The sequence below is a fragment of the Pseudorasbora parva genome, chromosome 6, assembly GCF_024679245.1.
Source record: "Pseudorasbora parva isolate DD20220531a chromosome 6, ASM2467924v1, whole genome shotgun sequence".
Lineage (NCBI taxonomy): Eukaryota > Metazoa > Chordata > Actinopteri > Cypriniformes > Gobionidae > Pseudorasbora > Pseudorasbora parva.
The window spans coordinates 572501-585882 of record NC_090177.1 but is presented as its reverse complement, the minus strand read 5'-3'; the positions used below and the strand labels follow the sequence as shown (position 1 = coordinate 585882).

Genomic DNA, 13382 nt, shown 5'->3' with positions numbered 1-13382 from the left:
ACAGCTAAAAGATATGGTTTTTACAATCACAAACAACTGCTTAGAATAGATCTACGCTCCAAAACTTTGAAGCAGAAACATTGTGTAAGTTAAGAGAAAGCAGAGAAAAACTCACTCGCACCTGCAGTACTCTCAGCAAACTCAGAGAAAGAGGTTACAACGCATTGCAGATTTTAGTACACAAATAAACAAGACCTGAAACATTTTCTTCTGAAGTCAAAAACCTTTAAATAGAACGTCATGAATGTGTTGTGTCATCTAGCAACAACCTACACATCCCAGGATAAATGCTTCAGATAAAATCAAAAGGGCTACAGTCGCAAACTATTATTTGAACAGAAAAGCAAACACTGCATAGGCATGGAATACTGTATAAATAACCAATTAAAATTCTGAATGGATATGTCACCTTAAAAAAAAAAGTGTGGAAAGGTCACTCCCTTAATCATTAAAAAGTTAACCTCAATTCAACACAACCTTACAATATTCCACTGTGGCCAATGAAGCCGTCTGCACAATGAATCTCATCTAGCCTACATTTTGTTATAAATTAGTTTAGATCAAGATTTGAGAGCGGAGTCAACTTAAATGTATTTGCTTGGCTAGTCAGTAAAACAAAAATATCCCAAATCATAAATTTGTGATTGCGTTTTGCAGTATTGAGCAATGCAGCCATTGGAAATAAACATTATGCTCTCAAAACAGTTGATATACCATTCTAGAAAATATGATTCTAGAGCTGCCGTTGTCACACTGAAACCCTTTAAATACTTGAAGTAATAAACACCTGTATCATATGAGAAGTCACTTGGTTTGATTATAAACCTAAAGAAATGGATGAAAACTGGGTGGTTGCCCTGCTCGCTTAATAAACAAACTCCAGCTGGTCCAAACCGCAGCAGCTAGAGTTCTTACTAGAACCAGGAAGTATGATCATATTAGTCCAGTTCTGTCAACACTGCACTGGCTCCCTATTAAACATCGCATACATTTTAAAATCTTGCTTATTACTTACAAAGCACTAAATAGTTTAGCTCCCCGGTACTTAAGCGAGCTCTTAACGCATTATACTCCATCACGTCTATTGCGGTCTCAAAACTCTGGCCAGTTGATCATACCTAGAATATCTAAATCAACTGCAGGCGGTCGATCATTTTCCTATTTAGCTCCTAAACTGTGGAATAGTCTTCCTAGCATTGTTACTTCCCATAACACCTGATGTACTCATTACATCATAAAAAGAGTGGCATCTACGCTAATGTTGTCTCTCTGTTTATCCCGAGGTTTATCCCGGATCTGGGCCCTGTCCGGATCGGATGGTGGACCTGCCTGGACATGACCAGCTCATCCTGGAGTGTCTGCTGAGCCGTGTCAATTGGTGTCTCCTCCGAATTTGCCTCACTGGCACGACATGCTCAAAACCCGTCTTCGGCGCAATAATTCCGATCTTTCATGTATTCATACTCGTGTAATCGACGCCCCATCCCATCATTTATTTCCAAATAAATCTGTCTCTTCCGTGATACCCTGAAATTTTGAATATTCCAATCTAATATGATTTCCGACCTGTAAGGTTGCCAGAATAATAATCTTACACGGTGTGTTAATAGGCCAGAGGAGAACTGGCACCCCGACTGAGTCTGGTTTCTCCCAAGGTTTATTTTTCTCCATCACGCCCTGATGGAGTTTTGGTTCCTTGCCACTGTCGCCTTTGGCTTGGCTTGCTCAGTTGGGGACACTAAAAATATGATTAAAGTTATTCAACTTATTATACAAATAAAATATATGAATTAGGTCTTATTTAATTTTATAAACTATAATACTGATCTGCCAACATTGTCGCTATATGATAAATTAAAATAAGCTGATAACATCACTGTTTACTCCAGTACGACTGTACAGCCAAATCTAATTTTGTCGCAATATTATCCTGTTTGACACTGTGAAGCTGCTCTGACACAATCGTGATTGTAAAAGCGCTATATAAATAAAGTTGATTGAAAACAAATCTTTAGCGCCACAAAACGCATGTAACAAACGTGACTAATGTTGGACAAACCAGTCCTTCTTTCTGCTTTAGATATTGCTAGCAATGTCCTGTCATAGTCTAAGAAATTAAAGTAAGAAGCAGTGTTGACAGAACTTTAGTGCAAGAATTGTTGGGCAAGACCCAACCTCAAGACAGGGCACCCGTTACCCACATGCTAATAGCATTACAAACTAACCCAAGAGTCTGTAAAGAGCTTATTCTACAAGCAAAGTAGGGTTAACAAACCAACACATTCAGAAATATAAAATTTATTTTGTTACACAAAATCTTGGATCATGCAAACAGTTAAGAAACAGCCAAAATATAACCATCAGCCAGACCCCTCATCATCCAGGATGAAGAACCGGATCCCCCCCCCGAGCCGGCTGACAGAATCAGATCCCCTCAGCATTATTCTGGGTTAAGGTGGAGTTGACAGAACCGGATCCCTCAGCATTATTCTGGGTTAAGGTGGAGTTGACAGAACAAGATCCCTCAGCATCATCCTGGGTTAAGGTGGAGTTGACAGAACCAGATCCCTCAGTATTATTCTGGGTTAAGGTGGAGCTGACAGAACCAGATTCCTCAGTATTATTCTGGGTTAAGGTGGCGTTGACAGAACCAGATCCCTCAGCTAACACCAAAAGTAACAAGAACCATGCAAATGGGTTATTAAACTCATACTCTTTAACACAACAACAGAACATTAGATTAAGAAACACAAAGAGGTCTACAAACTTTTTCCAGCTTTACTCCAGGAAGGATCCAAGAAAACAGCTTCAATTGGGGAGCTGAATACTGGTAGTGATGGGACATCTGAAGCGAGGCTCCGGAGCTTGTGTCGAGCAAAAAGGGGCGTTCCAGATGAAGCCCCGATTCGAGGCTTGTATCGTTTCCGTGAAAATCACGTGACGATGACAAACGAGGCCTCGTTTTCTGTTGAATACGTCATTGCTTCATTCGGAGTATCGCTTTCGGACAAAAGTGGTTCGAAACCTCGCGCCTCTTGTGGGGTTTGCAGTAGGCATTTGCATTGGTGTTGAGGTGTTGGTTGTATGTAGTAGCGATATCATTATATATCATAGCTTGTATTATATATTATATTACATTTTACTTAGTTTAGTAGATTATTAGAGTAAATTATACATAGTTCTGTAGATTAATAGAGTAAATTAGCCTATATCTAGTTGTATATCTAGTAGTGTGTATACTACGTAATTATAATAGATATATTTTTAACATGAATGTATAACCCGGGGACATAAAAGTTCCCCCAATTGAAGAATCACCCCTATATATATATATATATATATATATATATATATACTGTTGCAGTTTGCTGTTCCACAATTCCAGTCCCATAAGCACTGCACTCACAATAATTTATTTACAATCATTCTGGGCATTCACTCATCACTAACCCAAAGAACTACTGAATAGTTGAACACAAAGTTGTGTGTTTGTGTGAGCATAGGTTAATACAAGCAGAGTAAAATACTTTATTAATACACAGGCAATAGAAAAAGGGTGTGCCTACACTATGAAAATTTGGTTGCTCAGGATGAATAGATTTGTGTGCGATGCATTGCTTTGCACAGCAGGTGTCACTAGAGAGCACACTGTTTCATGAGGCTTCAGGTAAATGAACCTTTTGGTGAACCAATGGGCTGGAAAGCCTCAGTGGTTCCGAAAGCCTCATTTGGCCATTACTAAATACTGGAAAACACAGATATTAAACAAAAACAAATAATACAATTTACGTTAAGCAAACAAAAAAATAACTCACCATGCCACACCAACTGGTGATAAAGAACCATTAAAACGGTAACTTTAATCAAGCCCATTGTATAACACAACCCAAGCCACTAAGAAAGCAAATGCCAGCAAAATGTCCAAACCAACCAAGTCTTTTAAAGCCAAACAGAACACCATTTGTACCACCTGGAGGACTCGTTAACTCATTATTGGAGCAAATCAGCTAATTAATGAGATCAATAATTAATCAATCACTCAGCATTGAATGATGTTATATCCCATAGAACTGAAGTTTCAATGTTCATCTCTTGTGATTCATTGAGCTCTACTGAATGAAAACCCAACACACACACACACACACACACACACAAAATTGAGTTTTGACCAACACGTCACAGACATTCAGAAACGCTGCCAACAAAGACTATATGTCATACGTAAACTAAGATCTCTTTCAGTTAAACCACGTCTTTTGCTTCTCCTTTACCGAAGTATCATCGAATCTATTCTTTTGTACTGTGCTGCTTGCTATTTTAACATGCTCTCATTAACTAATAGAAATAAGCTTATTAAAATCACCAACACCAGTTAAAAAATAATCGGTCTGCCAACTCCAAATTTGACAGGTCTGATTAACACTGCTATCATTCGCAGAGCAAAAACTATTATTCGAAACCCTAGTCACCCCCTCAATTCATGTTTCATCCTTCTTCCCTCAGGCAGGAGATACAGACAGCTACCCCATAAAAAATCACGCCTAGGGAAAAGTTTTGTACTTTCAGCAATAAGAGCACTGAATCTACGTAGTGATTAAGTCTCATATCTTATAGGTTTGCTGCTGATACCGTCTGTGTATGCTTATATTTACGTGACCAATAATTTGTGTATTATGAGAAGTATGTGTATGTTATGTGTGCTGAATGTTGCACTGGTACAGTCTGCGGAAGCATATTTCCTCTCCTTATATTTACATTTACATTTAATCATTTAGCAGATGCTTTTCTCCAAAGCGACTTACAAAAAAGGGGAGAGTAATAGAAGCAACGAAACAGACAAGGCCAACAACCTGTAAGAGCTGTAAGAAATCTCAGTTAATTAGCACAGTACACAATTTTTTTTTTTTTTTTTTTTTTTAGACATCTACAACAAAAACTCACGTACGCAAAATGCCGAACGCTGGATTTTGATAGCTATGATAACAACCCATTAGGACTAAGGCTGTTGCCCCAGCTGTTGTCGTTAATGCAGATTCAGTGGCCCAATGGGTTGGTTTTGTATTCTAGCTAAACGCGCAGCAATAGCCATCGACAGCAAAAACTCACGTACGCAAAATACAGAACACTGGATTATGATAGCTATGATAACTATGTAACATACCCACCTGAAGGCACAAATCCGGATGAGAGACGTAGATATGGTCCAGGAGTGTGCGCTTTTGGTCGTTGCTGTGGTGATCAGTAAGTGCTATTCTGTATTGGTCAAGTGCAATTGGAAAAGATGTGTCTTAAGATGTTTTTTAAAAATGGCTACAGACTCGGCAGCACGAATTGAGATCAGCAGGTCATTCCACCAGGTGGGAACGGTCCAGGAAAATGTCAGCGAGAGCGATTTCATGCCTCTTTGGGATGGAACCACGAGGCGCCGCTCACTCGCAGAACGCAAGCTTCTGGAGGGTGTGTAAGTCTGAGCAAGTGAATTTAGGTATATTGGTGCCGAGCCAGTGGTTGTTTTGTAGGCGATAACTAGTGCCTTGAATTTGATGCGATCAGCCATTGGCAACCAGTGCAGTTTGATGAAGAGAGGCGTAACATGCGCTCTCTTCGGCTCATTAAAGACCACTCTCGCCGCTGCATTCTGGATCAGCTGCAAGGGTTTGATAGTGCATGCTGGAAGCCCAGCCAGAAGAGCATTACAATAGTCCAGTCTGGAGAGAACAAGAGCTTGAACCAGGAGTTGTGCAGCCTGTTCTGATAGGAAGGGTCTAATCTTTCTAATGTTGTATAAAGCAAATCTGCAGGACCGGGCTGTTGCAGTAATGTGGTCAGTGAAGTTTAACTGGTCATCAATCACAACTCCAAGGTTTCTGGCTGTCCTTGATGGAGTTATGGTCGATGAACCAAGCTGAATGGAGAAATTTTGATGAAGTGCTGGGTTGGTTGAGAAAACAAGTAATTCTGTCTTTGCAAGATTGAGTTTAAGATGATGCTCTTTCATCCAGTCAGAAATGTCTGTCAGACAGGCAGCGATACGAACACTGACTGTAGGATCATCTGGTTAAATTGAGAAGTAGAGTTGAGTGTCATCAGCATAGCAGTGATAGGAGAAGCCGTGTTTCTGAATGACAGAACCTAATGATGACATGTAGATGGAGAAGAGAAGTGGTCCAAGAACTGAGCCCTGTGGAACCCCAGTAGCTAGATTATGTGACTTAGACACTTCACCTCTCCATGACACTCTGTAGGACCTACCAGAGAGGTAAGACCTGAACCACTGGAGAGCAGATCCTGAGATCCCCGTCCTCTTAAGTGTTGACAGGAGGATCTGGTGGTTAACTGTGTCAAAAGCAGCAGACAGATCCAGCAGAATGAGCACTGAGGATTTGGAAGCTGCTTTTGCCAGTCTCAGTGCCTCAGTTACCGAGAGCAAGGCAGTCTCAGTCGAATGGCCACTTTTGAAGCCGGATTGGTTGTTGTCTACGAGGTTGTCCCGTTCAAGAAACATAGAGAGTTGATTGAACACAACTCGCTCAAGGGTCTTTGCAATGAAAGGCAGAAGGGATACCGGTCGGTAGTTTTCTAAAAGTGCTGGATTCAGAGAGACCAATTGGAATAGAGAGTAAAGTAGCAGAGGATTTTTGTAGACTGCGCATATTAGGATTGCGGCGTCTCGCGCGTACAGAGCGTGATTTACAAGTGCGAGTAGTAATAGTTGAGATTTGAAAGCACATGGTTAATACAGAGCAGAGAAAAGACCAGATAGAAATAAGAAAACCGAAAAGAAATTATACTCAAGTGCCTTGTCGGGGTCCTTGCTCGGGAGGAGTCGCACAAGGAAGAGTTTAAGCGTTTCAAAAAGTTACTTAAGATCCCTCTTAATGAGTTCTGACTGCTCTGTCTGAATAGTCTTCCCCACATGAATGGAGTTGATTTACAGTCCTATGTTTCACCAGAAGGTTCTGAAGAGCCCTGTTTACATCAGAAAGTGGTCCTTGTGGAAGGCAGCATGTAGTCGTTTCCCTGCTACTAATGTTTCTGACTGTGGAGTCACCCACTATCAGAGCCCTGGGCTCAGCTGCTCTCTGAGCGGAGTGCCGCTGCCTTTCCCTTTTTTTTTGTAGAACATACAGATTACCGGTGGATCCATTGGCAATTAAATTGCTTTTCAGAGATAGAAAATTAGAAACCTCCCCTCTGGTCTTAAGAGCCATGAGATTCATGGTAAAGAAACATTGACTTATGTTGGAAAAGCTAGTTCTTCTTTCTGCTTCAGCAATAGGGAAACCAATTTCCTGTTATATTCTAAGAAATTAAAGTAGGACGAATCAGTGTTGACAAAACTTTAGTGCAAGATTTGTTGAGCAAAACCAGACCACAAGACAAGCCACCTGTTACCCACATTAAAATAATTACAAAACCGCTCCAACACAACATTTTATTTTGTTACACAAAATCTTGGATCGTGTTAACAATTAACAGCCAAAATAGAACCATCAGCATAGTCCTTAATAAAAGTGGTGTATAAACCAGGGGTAATCATAACCGGACCACTCATAATCATAATCATCCTGACTGAAGGTGGTGTTGACAGAAACAGATTCCTCAGCATTATTCTGGGTTAAGGTGGCGTTGACAGAACCGGATCCCTCAGCATAGACCTGGGTTAAGGCGGCGTTGACAGAACCAGATCCCTCAGCATCATCCTGGGTGAGGGTGGTGTTGACGGAACCGGATCCCTCAGCATAGACCTTGGTTAAGGTGGCATTGACAGAACCAGATCCCTCAGCATAGACCTTGGTTAAGGTGGCATTGACAGAACCAGATCCCTCAGCATAGACCTTGGTTAAGGTGGCATTGACAGAACCAGATCCCTCAGCATCATCCTGACTGTAGATGGTTTTGACAGAAACAGATTCCTCAGCTAATACCAAAAATAACCATGTAAAGTGGTTCATATAAACCCTTACCATTTTAGTACATTAGAATATTAGATTAAGATCAAGGTCTACAAACTTTTTTCTTCAACAGCACTCCAGGAAAAATCTAAGGATCCATCTTGAATTGGGGAGCTGAATACTGAAAAACAGATGTTAAACAAAAACACAAATAAAATTTACTGCAAGCAAATAAAAACTTAACTCACCATGCCACACCAATTGGTGATAAAGAATCATTAACACTGTGAGTTTAATCAAGCCCATTGTATAACACAACCCAAGCCACTAAGAAAGCAAATGACAGCAAAATGTCCAAACCAACCAAGTCTTTTAAAGCCAAACAGAACACCATTTGTACCACCTGGAGGACTCGTTAACTCATTTGTTATGAGCAGAGTCATTTGTTAATTTATCCCATTCTGTTGTCCTGTGTTTGTCTTGTGAATTTTCTCTCTTTGTGTATGTGCACATGCATGTTTGTATTACAGGTGGGCGGTGACTTGTTAACCTGTTGGAGGCTGCAATTGGTTCTCCCTCTCACCTGATCCAGATAAAAGGACCGCCCCTAACACACTGAAGGGGCCATCTTTGTGCCATTGTGTCTTTGATCGTTTCGCATCTCTACGTATCGGTTTTTAGTGTCGTGCCAGAGAGATTGATTGTGAGTGATTTAGTATTTTGTATCTGTGAGTGTGACTATTAGTGATGGGCAGACCGAGGCTTCGTGATGCACTGAAACAGTTGAAGCAAATGTGCCGAAGCTTCGAAACAACACCCGACACCCGTCTCCATGACGCCATCTAGTGGACACTTGTGTGTATTTATCTGAAATAACCTTGACAGTGATCTACTACTGTATGTTAAAAACAAAACAAAAAACACGTTTTTAACATCTGGCTGACAACTACTTGGTTTTGTACCCTGTAGCCTCCTCATTGTAAATAACTTTAGTTTTTAGTTTTTGTTTTTTTGTCATGAAAAATTAAGATTATTAAAAGAAATAAAGCCACAATGTGTCATTTGTTACATAACATTTTTATTCAAAAATTTGAATTGCTCTGCTGGTGAAGGACAACTTTTAGTTAGTCAATTTTATATTTATTTATTTATTTATTTATTTATTTATTTATTTATTTATTATATATAATTTCTCCAGCCTTTGGAAAAAAATATCTTACAAGACGGGACACTTTTTACTAGCATGCACAAATATTTTTTAGCTGACAATTAAGTTAATAGATCATGCATTCTGGGCCAATACAATACACACTACACACATCTCACTTTATGTGGTGTTTCCAAATGGAAATGCTCCCACACCAGATGTAGTATGGCATCTCTTATGTGGAGCCTCCATATCACTTAAGAATATCTTCTATATCTATAATTCTATATATTATATATCTATAATTCTAATGTAGCCTATATCTATCCTAACTCTCTGTCGCTGTCTATACCTATCAGTCAATATATCATTTAAATCTAGCCTAAATATAACTAACCAAAGTGCAATATAAATCTCACTTGTAAAATCTACATAAATGTTTCTTCTCTCACAAATCCCATGAGGTGAAGATGAAATAACTTCACTTTTAAACTGTGGGGAATGAGGTTCATTCAGATGTGTGACTGTGGTTTGTTCCCGCCCCTTTTAATCAAAGCAGTTTCAGCACCTGATGAAACACTTCGGTGCTTCGTTTAGCTGTAGTCACGTGACATGGGTGTGTCGAATCACAGCTCAGAGCAGCGTTTCGAAACATCTGCGCTTCGGGATCTCGACACAGCGTCGAAACGTCAGGTTCGCGTCAGCCATCCCTAGTGACTATAGTTAGTAATGGCCAAATGAGGCTTCCTGAACCACTGAGGCTTTCCAGCCCATTGGTTCACCAAAAGGTTCATTTACCTGAAGCCTCATGAAACAGTGTGCTCCCTAGTGACACCTGCTGTGCAAAGCAATGCATCGCACACAAATCTATTCATCCTGAGCAACCAAATTTTCATAGTGTGGGTTATTTCTATTGCCTGTGTATTAATAAAGTATTTTACTCTGCTTCTATTAATCTATGCACACACAACTCACACAGACACACAACTTTGTGTTCAACTTTTAAGTAGTTCTTTGGGTTCGTGATGACAGTGAATGGCCAGAATGATTGTAAATAAATTATAGTGAGTGCAATGCTGATTATGAGCGCAATAGTGCAGTGCTTATGGGACTGGAATTGTGGAACTGCAACAGGGATGGGAAAAGCTTTCCCTAAATACAGTCTAGTCTTATAATAATATTATTAATAATAACACTACTACTAATATACACACACACACACACACACACACACACACACACACACACACACACACACACACACACACACATATATATATATATATATATATATATATATATATATATATATATATATATATATATATATATATATATATATATATTACGTAGTATAGGTATTACAAATAGATATAGGCTAATTTACTCTAATAATCTACTAAAGTAAGTATAATGTAATATAATATATAATACAAGCTATGATATATAATGATATCGCTACTACATACAACCAACACCTCAACACCAATGCAAATGCCTACTGCAAACCCCACAAGAGGCGCGAGGTTTCGAACCACTTTTGTCCGAAAGCGATACTCCGAATGAAGCAATGACGTATTCAACAGAAAACGAGGCCTCGTTTGTCATCATCACGTGATTTTCACGGAAACGATACAAGCCTCGAATCGGGGCTTCATCTGGAACGCCCCTTTTTGCTCGACACAAGCTCCGGAGCCTCGCTTCAGATGTCCCATCACTAACTATAGTATTTTGATCATTGTTATTTCCTGTTTACTCGACCTACGGCTGTTTGACTATTGACTTTGGATCTTGATTTTGCTTTGTTTGCTACACCTCTGTATATATTATCTGCAAATACTTTTCTTTAGATCTGTGCTAAATCAAGGGACGTAGGGGGTTTGACGCCATTTTATTTTGTACATATTTTCACATTGTTTTTGGTTGGGGGATAGGTGAGTTTAAACTGTATTTTATTTTCTTTATTTTCAAATTGAGGAAATGTAGTGGTAAAACAAAAGGTTTCTTCTGTTTGTTATTTTTGGCCTTGTCTACCCCTGACGCTAAACCCTGTGTAAGAAATAAATATTTGTTAAATTTTATCTCTCTGGTAGTGAGACTCTTTTCTTCCTCTCCCTGTTGCTACTGACCCCTAGACGGTCGTAACACATTATTGGAGCAAATAGCTAATTAATGAGATCAATAATTTAATCACTCAGCATTGAAGCTGATGTTATATCGCATAGAACTGAAGTTTCAATGTTCATCTCTTGTGACTGAGCTCCAATGAATAAAACCCCAACAACACACACACACACTGTATTATTCCACATTAACAGGTGAAAAAGCACAAAATAAATGTATCATATCAGTATTTTGTCCAGACGGATCCAGCATTTTGGGAGCCTGAAATCACAATTTGAAATCGGGTCCCAGAATGGATAAATCTGAAAATTAGACCCTTGTGTTTTCATCTGTACAGCCAATCCATACATTTTGTGATACAGTGATATCATTACCCCACCTCTCGACCCTATGCTGCCTTCCACTCCATTTTTAGACACGCACTTGCAAATTTCCCTAAGCACTTCCCCTCGGAGGAATCCCCGCCGCCATTTTTAAGTGCATTCCACTTCGTGAAGTGGACAAGGGAAGTTTATATGGACAGACCCTTGCTTCCTCGATTTTGACCAAGTGAGCGAGACTACTTCATATGTACACTTCAGGCAGCTTCATATACCACAATGCAACATGATTGTGATGTCACAGTTTATCGCATTCAATTTACCCCACCACAAACAACTCTATGATAAATAAATATTTTTTAAAACATTTAAAACAACCAAAACACACCTATATACATATAGAATGCTGCATTAAACAATTCCGTAAAGGAAAAAAAAAGAAAGAAATGAACTCCATAGTGGATTCCAAGTGGTGAAGGGCTTAGGGCGTTCCAGTTCAGTCCATTTCAAATGTTCTGCCAGAAGTGGGCACTAATGCAACGTAAGCAATGACGCACATCTGAGTGAACAAGACGGAGGGAAGTTAGAGAGTGAAGGGCATAATAAAAATGAACTGGAACGCAGCACTAGTCAGCCACCGCATACGCATGCTCACAGTTTTCTTCTTCATTTTTAGTGTAGCTCACAGCACCACATACTGGTCTAGCATGTATACTACAATGTTTTGAGTTGTGTTCTGTGGTTTTGTGCACTCAGATATTTCTTGTGATGACACTTTGTTTACATAATTTCTTTTTTTGAAAAAGGGGGGGAAAAGATTGAATAGGGAAAGCTCTGGCTTGGTGTGGATGTGGCCTAAGACTAGACTGAAGAACATAAGCTGAGGGTGAACCAACTTCAAGGTAAGACTAGATGCACATCCTCCTTAAAAACACATTTAAACAGAATTTCATGTCTAGCAACAACCTACAAATCCCAGCAAACATGCTCCAGATAAATTATTAAAGCAGCTCAGCATCATCAGGCTGAAGGTGGTGTTGACAGACCCAGATCCCTCAGCATCATCCTGGCTGAAGGTAGTGTTGACACAACCAGCTCCCTCAGCATCATCCTGGCTGGAGGTGGTGTTGACACAACCAGATCCCTCAGCATCATCCTGGCTGAAGGTGGTGTTGACAGAACCGGATCCCTCAGCATTATTCTGGCTGAAGGTGGTGTTGACAGAACCAGATCCCTCAGCATAGTTCTGGCTGAAGGTGGTGTTGACAGAACCAGATTCCTCAGCATCATCTTGGCTGAAGGTGGTGTTGACAGAACCAGAACCCTCAGCATCATCCTGGCTGAAGGTGGTGTTGACAGAACTGGAACCCTCAGCATAGTTCTGGCTGAAGGTGGCGTTGACAGAACCGGATCCCTCAGCATAGTTCTGGCTGAAGGTGGCATTGACAGAACCAGATCCCTCAGCATCATCCTGGCTGAAGGTGGTGTTGACAGAACCGGATCCCTCAGTATCATCCTGGCTGAAGGTGGTGTTGACAGAACCGGATCCCTCAGCATAGTTCTGGCTGAAGGTGGTGTTGACAGAACCAGATCCCTCAGCATAGTTCTGGCTGAAGGTGGTGTTGACAGAACCAGATTCCTCAGCATCATCTTGGCTGAAGGTGGTGTTGACAGAACCAGAACCCTCAGCATCATCCTGGCTGAAGGTGGTGTTGACAGAACTGGAACCCTCAGCATAGTTCTGGCTGAAGGTGGCGTTGACAGAACCGGATCCCTCAGCATAGTTCTGGCTGAAGGTGGCATTGACAGAACCAGATCCCTCAGCATCATCCTGGCTGAAGGTGGTGTTGACAGAACCGGATCCCTCAGCATCATCCTGGCTGAAGGTGGTGTTGA

The 13382-nt window shown here is 40.4% G+C and overlaps 2 protein-coding genes across 2 annotated transcripts in view; both read right to left on the bottom strand.

Moving 5' to 3' along the window:
- Nucleotides 1-2424: 2424 nt before the first annotated feature.
- On the bottom strand, nucleotides 2425-8232 carry LOC137079125 (dentin sialophosphoprotein-like). The gene is made up of 4 exons (XM_067447088.1): nucleotides 8144-8232; nucleotides 8014-8076; nucleotides 7544-7921; nucleotides 2425-2714 (listed from the first exon to the last, which is right to left on the bottom strand). Exons 1-4 carry the CDS (start codon nucleotides 8199-8201, stop codon nucleotides 2425-2427), a joined length of 789 nt encoding a protein of 262 aa, XP_067303189.1. The 5' UTR covers nucleotides 8202-8232.
- Nucleotides 8233-12441: 4209 nt separating this feature from the next.
- Nucleotides 12442-13382, bottom strand: part of LOC137079124 (dentin sialophosphoprotein-like) — a 3790-nt gene continuing 2849 nt past the window's right edge. Inside the window, exon 4 of the mRNA XM_067447087.1 lies at nucleotides 12442-13382. This exon is cut by the window's right edge and continues 1015 nt beyond it. Coding sequence (XP_067303188.1) covers nucleotides 12442-13382 — 941 coding nt within the window.